This window comes from Gymnodraco acuticeps, unplaced genomic scaffold, assembly GCF_902827175.1.
Source record: "Gymnodraco acuticeps unplaced genomic scaffold, fGymAcu1.1, whole genome shotgun sequence".
NCBI lineage: Eukaryota > Metazoa > Chordata > Actinopteri > Perciformes > Bathydraconidae > Gymnodraco > Gymnodraco acuticeps.
In genome coordinates, this window is record NW_022990341.1 from 1198299 (window position 1) to 1223307 (window position 25009).

At 41.5% G+C, this 25009-nt stretch overlaps 1 protein-coding gene across 1 annotated transcript in view; it reads right to left on the reverse strand.

Annotated features, from left to right (window-relative positions):
- Nucleotides 1-2950: 2950 nt before the first annotated feature.
- trabd2b (TraB domain containing 2B) overlaps nucleotides 2951-25009 on the reverse strand; it is an 87869-nt gene continuing 65810 nt past the window's right edge. The window contains exons 5-7 of the mRNA XM_034223466.1: nucleotides 10187-10283; nucleotides 4461-4727; nucleotides 2951-3817 (exon numbers count right to left, since the gene is read on the reverse strand). Of these exons, the coding sequence (XP_034079357.1) occupies nucleotides 3580-3817; nucleotides 4461-4727; nucleotides 10187-10283 (602 nt within the window). The 3' untranslated portion in view covers nucleotides 2951-3579. The remainder of the gene's footprint in view (nucleotides 3818-4460; nucleotides 4728-10186; nucleotides 10284-25009) is intronic.

A 25009-nucleotide genomic window follows, 5' to 3' on the forward strand; every position in this document is an offset into this window, starting at 1 on the left:
CTGAACTGATTTGCATCATATATTATTTACCATAATAAAATGTAATGGTAATAAAATCCTTTATTATTCCTTTGATATTTTGTGACTGTCATTATAATAACAACAATAATAATATATTGCAACACGTGTGTGGTTTATTTTGAGAAATCTATACATTGAATACATACGTTTTAAAATTATAGTCTATTTGTGAAATTACTTTTATATTTTTTTTTGGTGTGATTTCAAAACAAAGTTAAACATTATCTCTGAACTATTTGGACTCTATCAGTTAAGTAAGTCCAGTCTTCACTAGCTAATTCAAGATGTAGGCCTACATCGAAATAATCATTGGATGGATGGATACATGATCAAACATTTGTTTTGGATGAAAATGTGTCTATATTAACATGTGTCTCTATATTAACTCTATTAAGGTGTGGTATCCCAAAAGCAAAGCCCTTCTGTGTGCAGCTCTTCAGTTCCAGGCCCTGTTCTGAGGCCTTTTAACATTACCACTGACCGCCTCGAGCTTTGTGCTGTTGCTGAATTAAATATATGACTCTGACGCCACCTAGTGGGAACACGTTGTAACTACATATTTTGTTTTTGATTTTTAAATGTGAAGTCTTGGTTGTCATAATGTTGATATTTGAATGCATGTTCAACACATGGAAGCCCCTCTGATATCATGAATCATATTTCAACAGTTCATTTATTTACCAGCCCTTCAATTTTGGATTTGGTCCTTATAAATAACGTGACATTTTAAAGTTTTTGTTATGTTTAACAGTTTTAAAAAAAAACTGCTGCCACAAACTGTTGCTCTAGTCATCCTGGTTAAGGGGGATCTGTAAACTATCGTAATCATTTAAGAAGGAGGACCACATCTTTGTAAACTTCTGCACAGAGCCTTACATTTAGAGTGTAGTGGATTTTCTCAAATGTAAGGAAGTGCATAGTGTCTCTTATCCATCTAGAAAATTGGGAGGTGCTTGCTCCTTCCAGGACAGAAGAATTAGGCGTCTGGCAATCAAGGAGGTAAATGCTATGACTGCCTGAGTTATTATTAAGTTTAAATATGGCTCATAAGGAGCTCTCAGCTTCCAACGATGCAGGTGAATAATGTAAAAGCTTCGGTATAAATCACATTGAGGTAAATGTCATCATGAGAATTCCTAAAATCTTACCACATCTCCTTCATTAATCATCATTCATCTTGTAATACCTCTGCAGACATACCAGATCAAGATCACAGCCAAGAAGCCTTTTACCTATCATGATCTACGTCTTCAGGTTAACCTGGTTTAAACTTTGAACTGTTTCAGAAATGGCACTTATATGTCATTAATTCACAAGATTGTGAGAAACATCTTGATCTGCCAATGTGTTTACAATGTTCCCTTTTGAGAAGTAAAAACAGGATTCAGACTTTGTATTGCATTTTTAAGCATCAAGTCCCCTAAAATGACCTCTGACTTTATGTGTGCCTTGTTTAACCTTCCTCACTGTATTTGACTTCAACATTTTCCCTCCTGAGGGTTGATGATTCTGGTGTATGTTGCATTACTCTGATAGGCACTTGTCTATAGTACTAGTAGATCAGGGGTGTCCAAACTAGGACCATTTTGAATCGGCGCTCAGCAAATTAAAAAAATATAATGACTTAAGTATATAAATGTCTGCTTGTCTTATATTGTGCTTCTTAAATATAAATGTTCAAATATATTACAGTATTCATGTGTTAATAAGCCCACTTTTCAAATAAATGCAGTCCATTCAAGTTGAAAACAAAAGTTGATAATAAAAAAGCCCAATAAATAACTTATTTTCATAACAAGCTTGAAATCGACCCTTCCTATTTCCTCTTATTATAAGCAATCTGAGGCTTCTGTTTTAAGGAATGAGCTGCCAACAAAGTAAATGAAACCTTATGGAGAGCTGTGATATAGGCAGTTTTCAAGTATCAAGAATAGTTGACCTACATTGGATTGATTTTTGCAACTTTTAACTGAACTTAATATACCTATAGTGAGTGGCCCAGCCCTTTGTATATTTGTCTGTCTGTGTAGATTATTTAAATGAAGTGTTTCCCTGTTTGGCCAGCAGGTGGCAGACTGAGATCACATGTTATCTCTTTTCCCCCTTATGGTCTGCTCAGTTATGTTTTCAGTATAATATGTGGGTGTGTGTACACTGTAATCAAAGGTTCTTTAACCGCATTAAATTTACTCTTTTCAATACACTAAGTTAAGTGTTAAAGAAAACATGACACAGGTTAAGCTTTGTCATCTGCCAACTTGTCACATACACACGTCAGTAAATGTAGCCTAATTGTTACCACATTAATTCATGGTTCATGAATATGCATGGTGCTTAATAATAAATACATCAAGAAATGACGCCACTAACTTCATCCAAGTTGATCTTACTGTGATTATTAAATATAGCCAATGTAATAATTCACATATGACATATTACATAAATACATTCATATAGGAATATGAATGTATTTATTGCTGGCTGTCTTTAGGAGGCTGTTCATTGTATTTCATTCAGTTTTTTCTCCAATGTCTGGCCGTGAAAGTCAAACCCAAATGATGTGTCAACCGGGATCAAAAAGAAATCTTTCAACAATTATTCGTTTTCAAAGTTTATTTTTACATTTATCTTCAAAAAAAGCATGAAAATATACTCTTTTCTTCCAGAAATAATAAATATACAATATTTCTTTATGAACAAAATGCACAATTTACAAAAAAAGTGGCAACTGAGTGCTCCACCTCCTACACAGTACTGTTTAACTCTATGCATTCAACTCATTTACCACAGAGTTATAAAAACTGTTATTAGTATGTCCTACTCTCAATATTAAGAAACAGTTGGTCTTATTCTATACAGTATTACAGATTTTAGTAGGTGGAAAGTTCCACCAGGGCTGGGCAACATGAAGACAAATCACATATCCCAATATGTATAACCAAATACCTTGATATCGGTATCCTTATTTTATTTTAGGGTTGAAATTTGATGCTTTCTCAAAATAGTACACAATGATAATTTGGACAAATGATCATCAGTACTGTGGATGTAATGTCCAAGTAGGAAGACGTGCTGAAATAACCTGATACATTCAGAAAAGCACTCCCCCCTATATGTAATGCAGCCTTTAAAACCAGGAAAACATAACACTTTTATTATGTTATCCAAAATCTAAGAAGATTTCTAGTCTCATTTCCCAACACTGATATATTACCCAGCCCTCTGTTCCACCACACAACTTCTTAAAACATGTTTTCATTGTGTTATTCTACCATAATACTTTATTGAGGTTTGCAAACTCCAACACAGTCCATTGGTTGCTTGGCTGAGAGCTTATTCTGCACATTTGGAGACTTGTAAAGTTCGTAAAGTCTTCTTCAGGCTGTATCTGTTCCCTCGCTGTGGGTGGCGGCCGACAGCAGGACTGTTCCTCCATCTCTCTTCCTGCATGTGAGATGCTCATTCCTTGTTTATCAGGTACATTCCACTGCTCTGGTATGGAAGAAGGCAGCAGTGTGTGTGTGTGTGTGTTTAGATACCGCTGTGTTGTCTCCTCGGTCAGGAGGTGAGCAGCATGTGTGATAACAGCCAGGCTAAAAGACACGATGGTGTGAGCGCGCTGTGCACGGAGGCTGACTGAGCAGAGCGGGGGTTTGGGGGGGAGGAGGGGGAGGCAGGGTCAGGGTGTTCCTCTGTGACGGAGCTCTCTGTTCGCCTGTGCTGCTCCTGGTGGGTGAGAGGAGGCTCCACGGTCACATAGCCGTTCACTATCCTCACACTGGGGGGAGGAGTGGTGCTGCAGGAGGAGGAGGACACAAGATAATAGGGGTTTAGCTTCTTTGGTGATCAATCAACAAAAATATATCATTTTGATAATGTCAATTTTAAATCTTTAAAGCAAACAATGCTTTAGTTTTTCTCCAATGTGAATACCTTATAGCTGAACTTATGGTCAGAATCTTTTACAAAAAGGCGTGGAGTCAAGTGCTCTTACATTTTGAAGCTTTTTTTCCTCGAATATCCAATTCAGTTTAATAATAATAAGAATGTTTTACTTCATATTTTAGTTCACTTGGTCAACAAAACCATCTTACTTTTTATAAAATTGTATTATGCAGTTTGTCAACATTACATCATATACACTTTTTATTTATTACTTCATGTTTTTAGTTTTTATTATGTCATTTTGAGCAATCGCATACATTTCCTTTGAGATTATTGAATTTCGTCTTATCATGTCACATTTTATTGTATAAGATTTGATCAAATCATGATACACTTCCAAAAAACAACCTCATACAATAGTAGAGCTGAAAACCAATATAGTGATGAAATGAAACCTAGTCTAAAGCTTCTCCAACACGGCGACATTTATCATACTTAAGACAGAAAAGAAAAAAGACATAAAATAGCACGATAGATGATCGTAGATATCTCACCTGTCCCCGATGCGCACCCACAGGTCACTGAAGAGGCGGGGCCTCCCGTGGCCTCTGTGAGTTTTGCGAGGCCGTTTGTGTCGTCCGAACTCCTCCAGCTGGCTCAGGCTGTCGGGGAGCAGGATGTGAGGCAGCTCCTCCCCCCCGAGGCCCGGCATGTCCTCAGGGTCCTCCAGCTCCAGCTCTGTGTCGGGGGAACCGGTCATCCAGCTGTCGGTAGACGTGGTGCTGGGGTCCGTGCCTTCAGAGTCTTCAGCTGGTTTACTCCTGGAGGAGGAAAGATTCAAAGGCTTTACTGTCATGTTCACATTGGCTAGAGCAGGGGTGTCCAAACTCTTTTCACAGAGGGCCACATACAGAAAAATATACGAAGGGCTGGACCACTCACTAGAGGTATATTGCCTCATAGGTTCAGTTATAAGTTAGCAAAATCAATCAAATGTAAGTAAATTATGCTTGATACCTGATAATGCCTTAAAGGTCCCATGACATGGCCTTTTCTACTGATCATAATTCCATTGTTGAGGTCTACTAGAATAGATTTACATTGTTCCAAACTCACATTGGTTTCTCATACAGCATCTCTGTATAGTATGTGTATTCACTCTCTGTCCTAAACGGCTTGTTGGCGCTCCTGCCCCCCCCTCCCTATGAGCCCACTGTGCTCTGATTGGTCAGCTCGCCCACTCTGTTCTGATGAGTCCACCACCGTTACAGCGGAACATCAGCGATTATGTGTTACAATGGAGTTTGTTAGCAACCAGAAAATGATACCAGTAATGACAAACAGACGAGAATGCTGCGTAGGGTCTGGGTGCCGTGTTGGCGGGACGTTGCGGGGCTCGCTGCTCCGCCCTTTGAGGCTCGAGGAGCGGACAGTGTGAGCAGGGTTACTGGTGTCGTTTCCTGGTTGCTGCGTGGGGTTTGCGAGACACTGCGGAACTCAGCCTGAGCTCACTGTATGTGTGTGCGGAAATCCGCGGAGCCGCGGCTGAGAAAATATAAGGCTGAGTGAGTGTGTGTGAGAGGAACTGTTACGTCACTATACTCGTCACGTCACTATACTCGTCACGTCACTATACTCGTCACGTCACTATACTCGTCACGTCACTATACTCAGGAAGAAACAAATGGAAAAAGAGAAATGTCCAACGAGGCGTTCTGGAGCAGCATAGACAGGTATTTTCTGTGTTAGAGTTTTACTCGCTACAGGGTGTACTTTGACGGTTTGTGACTCTGCAGACCGTTTACATGGATAAAAAGCTACATAACACACAAGGGGACGGGTAATAACCAGAAAAGCATGACATGGGACCTTTTAAGAAAAAAACCGCATACATCCCAGCTCTCTAGGGTTTACTTTATTTTGTTGGCAGCTCATCCCTCAAAACAGAAGCCTCAGATTGCTTATAATAATATGAAGGGTCTATTTCAAGCTTGTTAGGTAAATAAGTTATTGGTCCTTTTTTTAACTAAGATTTGTTTGAAAATGTTCTCAACTTTAATTGACAGAATTTATTTGAAAAGTGGGTTTATTAATACATGATTACTACCGTGTAATACATTTTTACCTATATATTTAAAAAGTACAATATAAGACGGGCCGTCTTTGGTCCCCGGGCCGTAGTTTGGACACCCTTGGGCCTGAGTGTAGTTTTGGCAATGATAATCGGAAGTCCTAGGCTCCTTGAACAACGCAACATCCAATATAGAGTGTATGGTGGTGTAGGGATGAGGCATTTCTGTAGGCTGACCCAGAAGTTAACACCACACTGGTTCCCTCGACAAAAAGCCAATGGGATTTGTTTCTATTGCATTATCAATTAACACAGAAAATAAGCTCTGTAGCAAACACATGTTTATGATGCTTGCAAGTTTTATTCAACATGATAATCTCCTTATATTTACCTGAAACCAGAAGTTAGGGTTTAACCTGTTAAGCCCCGAGCCTGTTTTCCAGGTCTCAGGCTCGAAAATGACATGCCCAGAACAAATGACCATAACTTCACTTCTAAAAGGGGTAAATTAATAATCTTTGTTCACAAAGCAATGATAAACCTGTGAGTTGGATGTAGAAAAGTCAGAATCAATATAGACTTTTTTACATTTTAAAGTAAATTCAGATTGAACATAGTAAAACATTTTAAATTATAGTGTCCGTCCAAAAAAGAAAACATGACTTATAGTGAAAACCACCGTTGAATGATGAGATAGTAGACTAAAAGCTTTAGGAATCCAAACTATAACATATAATAAGTACCCTATGTCAAGATTGATGCAAAACAAATGACATTTGACCTTTTTAGAGAGGTTTAGCAACAAAAAAACACTTCTGGGGTCATCATAACTACCTGCATGCCGTCATTAACACTAACGTAAAGGTGGATGGGTTCTAATTACGTTAATTGGTCATTTCTGCACCATTCAATACTTTACACAAAATAGTGCCAGAGACATAATGATGCAAGTACATTGAGAGTAAAAAGTAAAACAGTAGAATCAATTCAATAAACTGTAATAATATACAAATAAGTGGATATGTTAAATACAGTAAATAGATGAACAGTGTCTTAAATATATGTGAGCAGTCAAACTTCAAAGAGTGAAAGAGTTTTATGAATTCTTATGTTGCATGTATTGATTCACTTTATACTCAGAAAAGCCCACTTAATAACTTTGGACCAAATGAAAATGAGGTATATCAGATGTATCACTGAAACCTTTGACTTATAGGGTAAATCACATTTTGTGAGTCTGTAATTGAAACTGTTTCACTTTTTAAATGTTATTGTTTGTGGTTTCTGGCCAATATTGCTTTTCCCTTAACATGTCTTGACTTCAATCAAGGACACGAGCACCCCATAGGACGCCTTGCCCTATAAACTCTCCCCCTGAGTGGCAGAAATCCCCTGCAGCCAACATTAGAGGAAGTTGTAACTCCTTTGGCCGTACTGTTGCTTCAAAACTGACATCTGCCCCGAGCAGACCACCCAGAATCCCCGGCCTCTCCTCAAAAACGTTTGCCACGCTCCTCTGTCCTCCAGTTACTCATACTTTCTCCTCTCCTGTTCTTTTCCTGTCAATGTGGCTCGCATATGACTTTGAGTTTCAAGGTAGATCAACAAAAAGAGCCTGAACACATCATCTAATAATCTGTTTGCCACATCGTAAAAACGTACTCGTGCACCCGGAAATGTTGAGTACCCCAAAGTTTTATGTTAGAAATGTATAGAATAGATCCCAAGCTCATAGAAACTGCCGGATGCTAACTTGCATATGTTGGGCAATTTGCACAATTAGCATAAGTTGCATTTTTAGCATTAACTATCATATGCAGACAATAGTTCCAAATTGGCATGGCCGATTTCGACAATCTTGGAGTGGTTTTGGAGGTAATTGAGGACGTTGAATCCATTTCTGACATTTTCCAGGATGAACAATTTCAGTTTGGACCAGAAAGTGGCCATATGTGTACTCCTGGTGGGCTCATTATGTTGAATTTTTGGTCAATCTCAAAGGTTAAGGCCACTCAAAACTGCAATTTTTTATCCTAAACATTTCAGAAATTGATTACACATCCTCAATATACCTAACAAACCACACCAATACTTTTTTACGTACTATACATTTCTAACAAAAAACTTTGGAGTACTCCACATTTCCAGGTTCACACTGCTGGCAAGTCGCCTATAAGGGAAACAAAAAGTCAATAATCCTCTTATTCTCGTGCCCAACTTTGACCTAATATGATGGATTGCAGGATGGATCTAACTCAAGATCTCCTCGGCTCTCTCATAATTTCTCACTTTGTCCCTCTGGTCATCATAAATTCAAAGTCTGCACTTCTACTTCCACAGACATGAACCCCCCCTCGGTCGGGGTGATGATAGCTGCAGGCCTGCGGTCAAGCTTCTGTGGAGCCAAACCCACCTCCACTTTTCTCCGCCTGTCAGTCGTACGATCGCTCTTTCAAACCTCCTGCCTATTGGTCCGAAACACTCAAAGTCTGAGTCTTCCCCAAACACCTCTCGCGCTGTGGTGTTGCTCCTGGTCTGTCATGTCACCCTTGTATCAGGAAGCTAAAAGTGTCCGTGCACAGTGTGGTTGTGTGTGAGTGTTTTGCGACCACAGTAAGTCAGTCCACTTGTCAGCTTTCAAACCGCCGGCTAAAACGGAGCGGTGGGAGATAGAGGAGCTGCGTTTAAAGCTGTGCAGGGTGAAATCACAGCTGGCTGGATGTGTGGGGGTGTATTTACTGTTTTTAAGAGGGCGCCCCTTGTTGTTTCCAATTTCACCCTGATTCAAGTGGCTTTTGCTGCTATTTTATGGGCCCATGTATAAACCTCGTAAGAGTGGAGCTGCTCTTTGCCAAGGAATGGGAACACACACACACACAGAGTGAGATATTAAGAGCGTTTGTGGAAGGGTTTTTGTGCAAAAATGTTACGTGACTCCCGTGCTAGTTTGAGTGTGTGTTAAACCCTCCTTGGCACCGTGCATTCCTCCACTCACCCTCCAAACACACACTTACATGCTTAAGTGTGTGTTTGTGTTGACCCTGGTACCAGTGGCTGCTGAGAACAGGCAGAACCACCCCTGGCAGCTCGCCCTCTGGCAGGCGGGAGACAGGGGAGGAAGGTGAGTGAGTTGAGGAAGTATCAAAGGATTCCTGCGTCGCTTAGCTTTATATGTTACAGAGCACTGGTCTGCGCTTCACTTTAATAAATCTACCGAGGTTAAATAGCTCGATTCCACAGCGAACTAGACGGATGTGGACTGGCTGAGTTGATGGATGTCCACATATATCTGCACGCCTGCCAAGAACTAAGAGTGCACAAATGCTCTGATTCACAATCCATATTGCATTATTGGTGTGATGGTAGTGCAAAATCCCTCCTGCTTTTGTCTTTATCTTGTCAGAATCAAAGTGAAACGTGACTGATTGCAACATTTAAAACCTTATCAGATTCAGTATTGTCAAACAATCACTGTTGGTTTTGCATCAGATGTGTTTAGTTAGTAACCCAAGCATTTATCATTTTTTCCTGACTTTACAAAGCAGACTTTATTTGTTTCTTTGTAACCACAGCTATTTAATCAAATGACATGCTCTGTCATTAGTTTAGCTCAGTGGTTCTCAAATGGGGGTACGCAGACCCCTAGGGGTATGTTGGAGTACTGCAGGGGGTACCTGAGATGTATTTTATGTTAATGGAAGAAAAAAAACATAATTAATGCATTTACACAAACTACTAATAGTAGATTAACTACTTTATTCAAAGGTTTACAGAAACTCTGGATAATACAATGGGGAAATAAACGGGGTGCTCTCTTTTCCACTCCCTCTCACTGACCTGTAATAAGTGACCCGACAGTAAAGAATACATATATTTATAACTAGTTTAGCTAGTTCCAGAGTAGATGAACTAGCTAAGTGTGTTAGGTCTAACTCTTGTGTATTTTGGTCCGCTCAACGGTCCGCAGCGGAGCTGTGATCATGCAGAGCTGCGTGTTCTCCGTCAGCAGCAGCTAATCTGATCTCTCTCTCACGTCCGGTTATACTTCACTCGCGTTTATGTCCAAATCTAAACTGTACCTCTTTATATAGGCATTTTTTCCCTAACAAATAGTTTTTGCGCTGCTCAGGGGGTACTTGGCTGCATTTTTTTTTCAAAGGGGGTACATTCTTGAAAAACGTTTGAGAACCACTGGTTTAGCTGACTCACCCTGTGTCTGGCTCTGGGTGATCAGGATGCACGTGGACGATCTCGTAGCCCTCCTGCCTCAGGAGCTCCAGCACGCTGTGGTTCCCCAGGAAGTGACCTAGTAGTCAAAAAGACAAAAGAAAATAATTTCAGATATAAGTGAAGTAAGGCAATTGAAGCCTGTTTGTTTGCTGAGCATGCATGTTGTCTGTAAGAATAAATATAACCTGGAAAAAACGTTTTGATGCTCACAACAGCTTAAAATTGCGTGCATAATCAACATCTAATATTGAGTAAACCTCCCCCACCAAAACAACAAATCTAAGGGCTAGGCAATTCATCTATACTGTATTGATCTCATGATATAACACTAGATATGGCTTCAGTACAGGAACATCATGATCTTAGTCATTATATCTACATTATTGATGATTATGTATCAAAATGCTAATGTTTGAAATTGCTTAAAGCCTCAACAGCACACCCTACAATATCGTCATGATATACATTTTTAGGTATTTGTTCAAATATATTGTGATATATGATTTTCTTCATACCTCTCAGCCCTAATTTATTCGTCCGATATTTACATATTATTCCAGTTATCCTGCGGTATGATTGTGAACTATCTGTGAGATGACAGAGACTGTGTAAATGAAAGCTTGCCTGGGTCCACTTGTTGCTCTCTAATGACCCCGCACTGTCAGCACTCAGCCTCTGTCCTCCACCTTGTATATGAGTCATCAGACCAACATCAAACATGCGGACCCGGCCCCACGCTGATAATCCTGCATGTCACTCAACTCAGCAATAAGTTGTAATGTAGCCTGACATCACCTCCACTACACACACACACACACACACACACACACACACACACACACACACACACACACACACACACACACACACACACACACACACACACACACACACACACACCACACACACACACACACACACACACACACACACACACACACACACTCCTCTACAGAAGAATTCATATTTGTGCACATGCAAAAACTTCCAGGAATTCCCACACACACGCCTCGTTTCTCTCCCGCAGCTTATTAACAACACGTTGACAATATTGGAGCCTCTTATACTCTCTTTGTGTCAGGGCCTTCTGCTCCCACTCAGCTCCTCACCCCCCGCCAATTGTATCATTATAATGTTCCTGATCATTCCTGAGTCAGAGAAAGAGGCATGCGGTGTTACATTTTCTTGGCAGCCGAGTTCAAAGGCAGCGCTGGGAGAGGCTGCGGAGAGAGAGGAGGCTTCTAACAACAGAGTGTCGGCGAGATCACATGGGATTACACCGAGGGGGGGGGGGGAGCTTTTGTCTGGGTGTAGGTGTGTGAGTGTGTGTGTGTGTGTGTTTTCTTGCTTTGTCATACCTATGCAGACTTTATAACAAGTGCAGAAGTGAGGACTGGGTACTTGAACTGAAATGTAGGTTTAGGGGAAAAACAATTCAGCTGAGAATCAAGATTCTAAATAATAATGATTTAGGTACCGCTGTACAGTGATCCCACACCACACACCGTTATTTCAAGAATTGGCGTTTAATTGTTTAGAAAAATCATGCAAATTCAAGCATTTCTTTATTTTTGAAATTGCCAAACATTTGAAAATATGTAAATGCAGATACACGATTTACTTATTGCTTACCGCGTTTACCTCCGCTACTAGCTTGCACTGTTTCATTCTGCTGTTATCTGATTGGTTGCTCATTGAGGTCAGCGGTAAATGAGTTGAAATATGTAGTGCTTTTCGAGCAGTGCAAAGGCCGAGTGAGGCTTCTGCCTAGTCAGCGTTACCACTCTCCATAGAAACGAAACAGCAACGTCAGCGCAGAGCCATTTTACCGTGTCATTTGAATGCACCCCCTTTAGCAAGTCTGCTAACAGATAGCATATTTGGCAAAGTAATGGTAGCTTGTTTTTGATGCCATGCTTATGGAAGAACTGCAAACAATGTCCTCCACGTGGATTTATGTTAAAATATAATAGTATAAATAGTAAGAAGCCTTTACAACTGAAGCACAGTCATATAATACAAATCACTTCCTAAATGTACAAACTCAAAAAGTACCACTTAATACCTTTGAATACTACCAATTCCTCTCTGTTTTCTTTCATCCCTTTCTCCTAATGTGGAGGCCAGACTCAGCTCTTTCAGTGACCGCATGCTGACAGATTCAACCTCCTCATATCTGTGTCAAGCAGCTATTTCATTAGCTCCTGCAGCCGGGGGCAGAGCGAGCCCCTCCTGAGTGTTCGGCCGGTGTGAGGCCAGGCTGCATGTTTCATGTGCTTCCTCCACTCGGCTGTTTTGCATAACACACTCAGACAGAGCAGTGAGTGTTGGTTTGCATGATGGAATTGTAGTTTTCCTTCAGTGCCTGCAGACGACCACATGTTTTTCATTTCTCGGACACACCTGTTGTAAATCTGACGTTTTAAAGCATTTAATCTGCTCAGGATCCCTTTTTAGTATTTGTTGTTTTCAGGATGCTGTAAACATGCACCTACTCCTTAAACAACTTACTAGACACACACACACACACACACACACACACACACACACACACACACACACACACACACACACACACACACACACACACACACAGGCCAGCTAATCAAACACTTATGTCTGCAACGGAGGGCTAAACACAGACAAGAATAAACTACAAACGTGCACTTACGCACACATGCCCCCCTCACACACACACACACACACACATTTCAGGGTGAAACCACAAAGTTTGGTAACTTGATGTTTGAAATTAAATCGAAGGATTGGACGGTTCCTCTTGATTTGGGACAATTTGTTCAACAAACAAATGTTTTTTTCCTCCAAATTATGCCTTATGGAAAAAGCTTATTCAGCAGCTTTTCATCTGACAACATGTGTTTTTGTTTGTTTGTGTGCTTTCGTGGTTCATCCCTGTGTGTGGCTGAGTGACCGGTGCAGATAATAGTTTTTTCCGTACACTTGACTGTGAGTGGGTTGGAGTGTGTGTGGGAGTCTGGGCTGGTGTGTTTGTTTTCGGTGTATCCAGACGGTAAGCAGTGTGGTGCTTCTGAAGCAGAGGGCAATCAGCTGCTCTATCCACGACGTAATGAGCGCTCCGCTGACTGCTAATCGCTCCCCTGCTGACTGCACTGCTAGTACACTACAAAACATGCTGCTGCAGAGTGTGGGAGGTACTTATAGTACAGAGCAAAGTATCCTCATTGGTTCTTACGACATCTTCCGAAAGGTTTTTCCTCTTTCTGCAGTCTCCTGCAAATATCCAGCAACATGTGTCCAATTAAGCTTGTTGCGCGCATTGCGATCATTAAAAAGCGTCTTCACACTTGGTTAGGATAAGGCAAGGAAATGAGTTGGTTTGAATTAAAATAACTGCGGATGTGGCAAAGTTAATTCATTATTAAATTAAGTCAACATCTGTGTTAAAATAATAAGTGTTGTTACTTAAGTACAGAAAGTATTTGACAAAACTTGCTGGTTCACAAATATGTGGAATACAAAGTAATTGATTTTGTGTGACATACACTAATTTGAGTGCATTACTTTTCATAGCTAACGCAAACAGTCGATGACAGCAGCGTGTAATTACTGTATATATGACATTTTTCACAAATAACTTGATTTGATATGTTGTGGTGTGAACATCAAGTGTTTTCTACAGGAATGTATTAACAAAAAATGATATTGAACAAAAAACGACAACAAAAGTGGAACAAGAGGGACGCCATCGACATACTGTTGGTTTTCAATAACAGACTTAACCACAATTGAAAACATGACTTTAGAAGTCCTCATCCAATTAAAGTTAACACAGAGAAGGCCCTATATTATTTCAAGGATGTAATACTTATTGCTTCCTTGTGCGGCATTGCCATTAGTACATAGTTGTGATGTTCTGCAGATGTGAGCAGTTCCTCTATTTCCAGGATGAATGTTTTTATTGTAATGTTCAGGCACTGACTCAGAGCTCTTGGTTAGGGAAACATCGTGGTCTTGGTTAAATACTGGAAAGGTGAGACAGGAAGTGTTGACTTACTTCCTAACCTTAACCAAGGAGTCTCTTGCCTAACCCTAACCACACTGCTCCGATGTCAAAGTGTATGCCCACTGACTGTAGTTCAGTGCATCAACGGTGTACCAACAATTCAACGGTTTGAGTTTTTGGGTATATTACATTACAATTCCAAAGCGACTTACTGTAAGTAGACTCAACAATGAAGATACAAACTCAAAATAGCAAGAATCCTGCAAGTACATTACAGGGTTTTCAGGTATAATAGCTTGAAATTCATTAGTAGTGTGGAAGTGGGACACGGCTTTATCTTGATCATGGTGTAAAACACAGTCTGCAGAGTGATCTGTGGTTGAGTTGAAGACAGAATCAGCGTCACTTGCGGTAATGTGGCTTAAAACCACTTTCAACCACTTTCACATATCACCCAACCCGCTGCTGTCATCGCTCTAATGAAGCAGATATGAATAAAATATTTTCTTAGCTAAGAGAGATTCCTTTTTTAGGTAACTTTTTGCAGTGTGTGCTCTACCTTGCAGGGTGTTTCCCCTCCCGCGGCTCCTGAGAGCAGAGTTAATGACGCGGTTACTCCTCTGTTTAATAACCTTTCCATCCTGATTTCCTTTTACAGTAGCGACTCAATGCACTCCACTTCTCCCCTTGCCTGTCTGTGTTTACTGAAGCCACCTCTTGTCTCAGGACTATCTCTTTATCTGTCTGGCTTTCCACAAGTAATCATGTCTTTTTAAAGCATCTGTGCTTCTCTTGTTGCGGCTATCCTCTATTTGTTTTACTTTCTGTCCGTCAGTTTTTCCCCCTCATCTAATTTTCCATGCAAGTTTGTGTATGAATTTGTTGCATGGGGCGAAGTTGTTTCATATCTCGCTGGTTGGTCCAAGAACTGAGGCTCACAGGAAGAGAATTATGTTTTCTTTTTCTTTTTCGCTTAAACAAATGTGGTCGCAATTACACTGGGTAAACAATGGGTCAGCTGATGCGTGCTTGTGGTTTAAAAACATCCCACATGTCTTGAAAGCAGACCACCTCATACGACAATTGCAATCAGAGCACAAACGTTAAGAAAAAAGAGAAATACAACTTAAGGGAGGAGAGTAGAAACAGGATGGATATGTAGAAATGCTTGAGGGAGTGAATAGAGGAGTGGAGGGAGGATTGATAGATAGAGAAAAATGTTATCAGTGGGCGAGAAGGATTGCAATGACGCACATCTTCCACCTGAGTCAGACTGCATGCTGGGAACTGTTACTTTACAGTCCAAGAAAACACAAACGGTAGCCTTCAGGTCATTTGAGCTAAATATGAAAGGGAGATGAGGAAAAAGAAAGAATACAGTGAAGAAGAATAGAGAGGGGAAATAAAATCTACTTCACGGTTTACGATGAGAGGGTTCCTCTTCATATTTGTTTGAAAATGTGTGGGCAGGCTGAGGTGATGTGGAAAACTCCTCTCATCCCCATGTGTTTGTGTGTTTATGTGTCAAATGATTGACAAATTAAAGGAAAAACTATCAGGGTGGATATGGCTCAGGGGGGAAATGGGCTTCTACCAATTGGAAGGTCATTGTTTTGATCTCAAGCAATCAAAATGTCATTGGGCAAGATACTGTATTTAACTCTAAAATGGCTCCCATTGGCTTGGTCTGGATCTGGATGAATACTGAGCAGAACCCAGAGGTATCACGCTCAGTGGGGGATGGATGATCCCCGCTAAATGTCTCTTAAAATTTGCCGGAAGCACTCCACGGTTTCTGCGATGACAGCTTCTTCTGGTAGCAAGTTCCACTCTCTGATTGTTCTCGGAAAGAAGGAGTATTTAAGAGTGTCACTTGTTGCGAAAATTCGCTCGAAGTTCAAAGAGTTGGCTTTGCGGGTTGCACTTCTTCTAACTGGCTCTAGGTACATTGATGCATCAATGGCTGAGATGTTATGGACAATCTTGAAGAAGAGAACCAAACGAGCCAATCGCCGCCTTTCACTTAGTTCCACCCAGTTCAACGGCTTGAGCATTTCTGTGACATTGGTCTATGGTATTGAAGTGTACTGATATGGAGGAGTGATATGGAATGTAATATAACGTATTGTTATGTTGTTGGACCACAATGAGCCACCAGAGCAGATGTAATGCTCCTTTGCATGGCATGAACTTTATTGGAGTTATTTCATAAAATGTTGCCTCATTTAGTGGCGGTGACGGAGAACGCTGCCTACCACGTCACTTAGAAACCTTTCGTAATTGTTTAAGTGACTGTTTAACCTCAACCCCAAATAGAGATTGTCCAATCATCGCGCAGCAAAGAATTTCATCATTGCAGGACTGATTTGCAATCCTCCAACTTTGAAACGGTATGCATGAGGCTCTAAAAATGTGTTTCAATTGTTTGTAGGGTGATGTAATTTTCACTGGCTTTTTCCAAAAAGTGTAAGGAATAGATAATAATTACAGCTAAATTGTAAGGCAAGGGGCCTTGTCATTAAAGGAATACACTTTGTGAGTTGAAGGTTAGTTCTCTTCAGATCATACCGGGCCACACAACCATGGTTGCCGGCTAGAAATAAGAAGCCTACTTTTTGTACTTATGCACCAAATAAAAAACTAATTGAAAAAGAAAAATACCTCAAATGTAAATGCTGAATTTTAAGGAATTTGTAAGGACTTTTATTAATCCCTCGTGGGGAAATTGTTTCTCTGCATTTGACCCATCCTAGTGTTAGGAGCAGTATGCTGCCATTTTCAACGGCGCCCGGGGAGCAGTGTAGGGAACGGTGCCTTGCTCAGGGACACCTCGGTAGCACTTGGTCTTGCCGGGACTTGAACTGGTGACCTTCCAGTTGCCAAGCCAAGTCCCTATCGACTTCGCCACCACCGCCCTGAATGGCACTGTTATGATTGTAACTACATGTGTAATGACAAAACAAAAGCTTAACTTTCGTAGCATCAATAACTGAGTGAGACAGAGCTCATGGTTGAGATCCAGTGGATGCAAAGGAAACATCATTTTCATCAAATGAAATAATTGATTAGTTCCTCATGTCTTGTATCTAAGTGTCTTCATTTGTAATGATTCCAATACATTATACAGGTTTTTCCCTTTTAATTTGTTTCCTGTTCTTGTGTTGTTGTCTACTTCTAACAGCGGGAGCACGTGTAGTTGTTTACCTGTGTGGTGAAAGTCTCTCTGATTTATCCCAGGTTGCACCACCACTCTTTCCTTCAACAACACATGAGTAATGCAACAGAGATTTTAATAGGCCCAGCATCCCCGCGCCTTGCTGTGCGTTCACATTTTCTAGTTTTACAGTACTGGGATCCCTCTATAAATCACACAGCAGCCTTTGGATTAACAGCCGAGAAGCAACTACCCACGGCACTTCAGAAATACTTGAACCAATGCCTTGAAAACTCTTTTTAACTTGATGTGTAAATCTAACAAGGCAGGACGGTGAATTCCACCTCTCCATAACTCACACTCATTCCTCATCTCCATAATGACTTCACTTCCTGTGCATGCAGTACGACATCTGTCCGTCTGCCTGCTCCACACTGAGCTGTCACGAGTGACGGCTTTTCATTGGGCGGTTCATGTCCAAGTTACGGTCGAAGTTCTGCTAAAATACGGAGATCAAAAGAGTTAGAGGGGGGTCCGACTGCTGCCTGCGGTGGGCCTGACACCGGTCCATGTCAGAAAGGCTGGAGGGCGGGCTCAATGTTAGAAGCTTTAAAGTGATTGAAATATTTAGACTGTGTGAGCTTGCTTCTGCAGAAAACTGTCATGGTGGGCAGAGAAAAAGGGAAGAAAGTGGTCTGGAAAAAACAGAAGGATGCCGAGAGGGAAAGAGAAATTGGAGAAGAGAAAGGAGTTAAAAGGCCTATTGTGCTTTTTGTGGTTTTCTCTTTAGTGTATTGGGTTATTTAGTTGTCTGAATGTGAATTGTCTGCAAAGGCTAAAATCCCCCCCCTGCCTGAAACACCACTGTTGGACTCCTTTGTTTACTTCTGTAACATAGTGACTTGTAAAACTTGTGCTTGTTTTGGCCAGAGCTCCAACACATTGTATGTGATGAGGCTAAGGGGCGGGACATCTCTAAGCGGTTGACCAATCACAACAGAGCCGACCAGATAACCAATCAGAGCAGACTGGGCTCTGGCTTCAGAGCTTTTTGAATATTAAAGCATGGTGACATGTCACAGGAGAGACACAAAATACAAATATGGACCTGAGCATTATGGGCATAATAGGGCCCCTTTAAGCTGAGTGAAGCAACAATAAAAATGGTCTTCACTGTTTGTCTTTCTGCCTGTCAGCTGGGGTCTTTACCATCTCTCCCTGCTGCACTGGGACAATAAACGTATAAGATGCAGCTGGTCTATAGTTGAGAAACACACACACACACACACACACGATGTAAGCCTTGATATCCTCACAGAGCTCACGGCAGCCCTTATCTTTCTCATCTCATTCATTTCCTCTCCTCCACCCTTCAGTTAACGTTGCAGTTAAGAAGGAGGCACATTCCGTTTTTATGTGAGCAAGTGCAGATCTACTTTAGTTAAAAAGTACAAATTATTGTGTGTGTTATAGTGTGTGTGTGTGTGTGTGTGTGTGTGTGTGTGTGTGTGTGTGTGTGGTGTGTGTGTGTGTGTGTGTGTGTGTGTGTGTGTGTGTGTGTGTGTGTGTGTGTGTGTGTGTGTGTGTGTGTGTGTGTGTGTGTGTGTGTGTTGCTGGCATACATTACACAGACGTGCTACCCAGCAGGCATGAGCTCAGAGATAAAAGTAAGTGTGTAGGCATGTGACTGTATGTAACTTGCTGACGTGTGTGTTTGTGAGTGTCTGTGCTGGCAGCAACATATGTTTCACATCAGTTGTTTCTCAGGACACAACGCCGGCTGGTTTTCATTGTTACCATTTAATCAGGCTCTGATTTACACCTGGAACAACAGGTGAATGCAATTAACTACCAAGTAGGAAAGCCGGCAGCACGACAGGTCCCAAGAAGTAGAGCTTTGTTTTGCTTTATTCTTTGGTCCAAAGCTTTCGCTGTGTGCATGAAGGGCAATGTTAATGCTCAAAAGATCAAAGCCAGCAGGACTGAAGCATCCACGTGTTTCTGAAATGTAGCATTAAGCTGGTTGGCTCTAAAAAGGCTATGGGATGTTTTCTCAGTTGCTAATGAAGTGTGTAATTTGTGAACAAGCTAATGAGCTGTGTTGATTTCATTAGAGGAATCCAAGCAGTGTCGCTCAGAGTTACCATAAGACGTTTTCACGCAAACTTGCAATTACATTCCTGAACATTTACAAGACCACCTTACATGGTACTACAATAGAGCTAATTTTGCGCAGTGTGTGCTTACATCTCAAGTCAGCCTTGCTCATATGAGGCAGAAACACATTGGGTTTATTTAAATATACTGTAAATATTTACATACAGTAGAGAGATGTGGGAAAGATCAGAAATCTACCATTTTAAAAGAACATCTGTTTATCTTAAAGAGAAAATCTCATGTATCCATCAAACTCATACATACATAGGTTAACATACTAAAAACACTTCTGCATAGCACTTTAATTACAATAATGTATACAAAAACAAATAATTGAAACAAATCGATTTAAGTCTTTTTTTTTTCTTTTGCTGTTTTTATAATTTAGTGTAAAACAGCACAACTATCATTATATCCACAACTCAAGTGTGTAATTGGATGCATATGTATTGCATAAGGCATTTCAGAGATAGCAGGTTAGGCTTGGAGGAAATATAATGAGCCATACTTGGAGTCTTTGCTTTTTTTCCGTGATTACATTTCCAAATACATGTGCACAATGAAACAAATAGTTTTGTCTTTCCAAGACAGTGGACATACCTTTTTCGTCGTTGTTGGTATACATTACAAAGGATAACTTTTAAAGTATGTGCACAATTGTCATGTCCAAACTTCTAGGCCAGACTGCACTATCATTGAAATTAAAAGTAAGAGTATGTTAAGTCCATTCTGTTAGTAAGAAAGCACCAATAGTCTTCTCTCCAGAGCATTAGACATCACTTGACGCACATGCATGGCATCCCAATTACTTAATCAAATGTTCCTGCATGATGCAGAGGAGAAGACAGCGTGAAGAAGAGACAGAGCTAGACAGCAGTGAGGGGTGGCGTCAGTTTAATAAAGATGAGACAGCAGCAGCTGGAGAGGAAAGACCAGGAAGATAGCAGCTACAGACAGACAGATAGAGAGAGACAGACGGAGAGAGACAGACAGCAGACAGATAGAGAGAGACAGACGGAGAGAGAGAGACAGAGAGAGACAGACAGCAGACAGATAGAGAGAGATAGACAGACAGGCAGAGACAGACAGACAGACAGACAGACAGACAGACAGACAGACAGACAGACAGACAGACAGACAGACAGACAGACAGAGAGAGACACAGACAGAGAGAGAGAGACAGAGATAGATAGACAGAGATAGACAGACAGAGAGAGACAGACAGACAGACAGAGAGAGAGAGACAGAGAGAGACAGACAGACAGAGAGAGAGAGATAGATAGAGACAGACAGACAGACAGACAGACAGAGATAGACAGACAGACAGACAGAGATAGACAGACAGAGATAGACAGACAGAGATAGACAGACAGAGACAGACAGACAGACAGACAGAGAGAGACAGACAGACAGAGAGAGAGATAGATAGAGATAGATAGAGACAGACAGACAGACAGACAGACAGACAGACAGACAGAGATAGACAGACAGAGACAGACAGACGGAGAGAGAGAGACAGAGATAGATAGATAGAGACAGACAGACGGAGAGAGAGAGACAGAGACAGACAGACGGAGAGAGAGAGACAGAGACAGACAGACGGAGAGAGAGAGACAGAGATAGATAGATAGAGACAGACAGAGAGAGACAGAATTAAAGCTTGGAGAGCAGGCTGCAGGAAAAGGGCTGAGAGAAGCAGATCTGCTGCGAGAGGAAGAGCCACGGAGACAAAGTGACATGCCGGCTCTCTCCCTCAGTCATCACTTCAACACCACAACACCACAAACGACTGCAAAACACATGGGCCCCGCTCTGCTCTGCACAATGGACTATTATGGTCTGTGTAGCAGATCATATGCACACAATCACCTTTCATCAACTGGATCTCATTTCAAAACAAACAATGCTACATGTGTACCTTTTGACAGTAACTACCCTTTTTGGCCATTAATATCTCGGCAGATCATATGACTGTTTGTGTGTGTGTGTGTGTGTGTGTGTGTGTGTGTGTGTGTGTGTGTGTGTGTGTGTGTGTGTGTGTGTGTGTGTGTGTGTGTGCGTGCGTGCGTGCGTGCGTGCGTGCGTGCGTGCGTGCGTGCGTGCGTGCGTGCGTGCGTGCGTGCGTGCGTGCGTGCGTGCGTGCGTGCGTGCGTGCGTGCGTGCGTGCGTGCGTGCGTGCGTGCGTGCGTGCGTGCGTGCGTGCGTGCGTGCGTGCGTGCGTGCGTGCGTGCGTGCGTGCGTGCGTGCGTGCGTGCGTGCGTGCGTGCGTGCGTGCGTGCGTGCGTGCGTGCGTGCGTGCGTGTGTGTGTAGGCTTAGGCAGCGTCAGGAAATTCCATGGGATGTTTTCAATAAGGCCGAGCAGCGGCAGACAGAGAGCTGGCAAATGAAAACCTGCTGAAGCTCACCACAGAGCTCCGACACACACTGTGTACCCTCGCAGCTCTTCAGCAAAAATCATGACTGCGTGTTGGCCTAGTTAAATGACAGTGTGTGTTTGTGTGTGATTGAGAGGGCAACTGAGAATACATGTTTTTTGCTGAGTGAGTGATGGAAAAAAAATCACATTGAGGCTTGTTTCTGTTTACAATAGCAACAGAACAAGTGTCCAATGTTCGTACGACGTGTCTGAGAGCATTTCACTGCAATCATCTGCTGCTGCTGTCGTTCTGTCCAAGGGGAAACAGTGATGCGCTCACTTGGCCTCACACACACCGCTCACGTCATGCTGTGGTGGGCTCCTATGATTGGTTCCCATTACATAACACTGATAGTGACCATATTGGTGTAGAGGAAGATGATGAGAGACAGACATCTCCCTCCGCCTTTTTTAAACTTTACACACTAGCTTCATATTTAACAGACAGCTATTCGGGTAATGTAACTCTTCTTATCTAACTCTCAGCAAGTAGGGGAATTCGCTTATTTAGCGAAATGTCAAACAAGCTGACAGGCAGTCACCACTTCTAGACTATACCTTATTAAGTTGTTATGGCTAGCATGTTAGCAAATAGTTGCTCTACACATCGGGCAGATAAGCCTGTGGGGAGACAGTGTATTTGATTGTGTGTGCATATCTCTGTCTTACTGGATCTAGTAGCTTAACATTTGTTTAGCTCATTTATCACTGTATGTGTAAGGATCTGTTGTTGGTCAGTGATTTACAATTTTAGAAAAAAATCTATTTAGATTGATTAACAACAGCTAAAGGCATTACGGGGAATAGGCTTGGCTATGTATTATGTATGTATTATAAGCCCGTCTGTTGCAGGCCAGACTTTGGGCCATGTGTGAGGCTCAGAAACTGAAATCTACAGAAAAGTTAAGTCTAATTTTCAACCGGAGCATCTAAATATTACAGTTAGTCCATACCCAATGTGTTATGATCTACATACAGTTGCCCTATTGTTATCTTTGCCGCCCTTTTCACTGTAAGGGAGATTTGAGAGAGAATTGAGTTCGATTGAAATCTTTGTTTGGGTGAGAAGAGTGAGACACACATATTAAAGATATATAGTCTACTGAGTGAAGTTTTGTAGTCTGATGCCATGTTTCTGGTAAACATGTCAATGAGTGTCCAGTATTTTTTCTCTTTTTAGCTATAATTTGGCGTCTACAAGCTCACTCCTTACAAAAATGAATCCTACGCTGGTAGTTGAATCGAGTATGGTATCGAATATTGTTGTAAATTGAGTATTCTGGCTGAAAAAACTGCTGCTGCTTTATTAACAGATGAGAGCAGTAAAACCAAACCATAATTATATTTGACTAAAAACCATAAATATATACAATTTAATGAGCTAGGTTACTGTAAATAATGCTCAATACAGCTGTGGGATAAAGGTTCATGACTGCGAGCGACCTCTTTAACATTACATGTAGTCATTTGATACAACTGCAATAAAAATACTGACTAGTGGAGTTTTACTGCTGTAATACAGGCTTACAGTAATGTACACTTACTAAATAGGAATTACTGGCTAGAATCTGGCTGTAACATGTGAAACCAGCAAAATGCAGGGAGAGAGAAATATTGCTCAATCAGTCTCTTTTATACTGCCTGGGGTAATTCAATTATGCCTGCTGGAGCTCTTTCACGTCTGTAATTTGTATTAATTACCTGTTGGTGAAAGTGAAGAAAATAAAGAATGTCTGTTCCAACATGTGTGTGCATGCATATGTGTGTAGGATGGAGGGAAAAGAGCTTTTAGCAAGTACAAAAGCATATACTTTGCACATAAAAGTGCTCGTGCTACAGGAAGGTGTAGGTGTACAGCGAAAGGAAAGGGGGAGGGAGGTAAGGTGCTGAGCCGAGCAGAGATGGATTTCCTGCCTGAACCGCTTTATATACACATCGTATAGTTTAATTACCATGTGAAAAAACTCCTGGACCGACCGCACTGTGACATCTGAAACTTTAGAGCGCCTGACCTGAGCGCTGCCCCGACTCTTTCCTGACTGCCCTGCTTTCCTTCTGCACTCTGGACACGGCTCAGGTTGTAACTGAGGGGTCCAAGACAAAGGCAGCTAGAGGGGCCGCCAATCTGTTGTATGGGAGAAATGCAACCTGCAGCCTGCAAAATAATAAGTATATTTACTCAAGTACTGTACTTAATATTTACTCAAGTACTGTACTTAAAGAGGAAATATTATGCTCATGTTTAGCTTGATATTTGTATTTAGTGTCTCGACTGTGACATGTCTCCATGCTTTAATGTTCAAAAAGCTCTTTATTTTTCTCATACTGCCTGTGCTGCAGCACCTCTTTTCACCCTCTGTCTGAAACCAGAGCCCAGTCTGCTCTGATTGGTTAGCTGGCCGGCTCTGTTGTGACTGGTCAACCACTTGGAGAAGTCCCGCCCCTTAGCCTATCACGTACAATGTGTTACATAGTGATGTCATTAAGTTCCAGAAGAAAATAAAGGAGACCAATGGAGGTGTTTCAGACAGAGGGGGGGAGTGTGTGGGAGAGAATCTCCCTCTGGAGGGAACACGGGATTTTAGACTTTGCAGGCTATTTACATCCACTAAAACCCGTATTACACACTACAGGTATGGGAAGAAAAAACAAAACGTTAACTTCTAACCTTATTCCACCTCTCAAAAATAGACACAATTACAAAAAGCCCAGGGAAGTTTCCATCTCATAATCCACAATAATAAGCCTTATACCATGAGCTTTTAGTTAAACGTGCCAGTGTGAAATCTACCATAAAGATTGGATTTTACAGGATTACGCTATTGTACGCCTGCATTTGGACTGAAAACGGCTGTTCTACATCTCCCTGGGCTGTATTTATTTTAATATATGTCTGGGATAATCTTAACCCTTCACACTTCCTATCCTCTTTATTTGTCTTCATCACTAAAAACATGCTTTGTGGTTAGATTCTAATCGGTATACTGTATAAGCAAAACTATCTTCATTAATCAAGTCTGACATATCACAGAACTACTTCTTGTAAGTCCTGAAGAGCACAGTCAGATTTCTGGGAGTCCGGGGCCGTC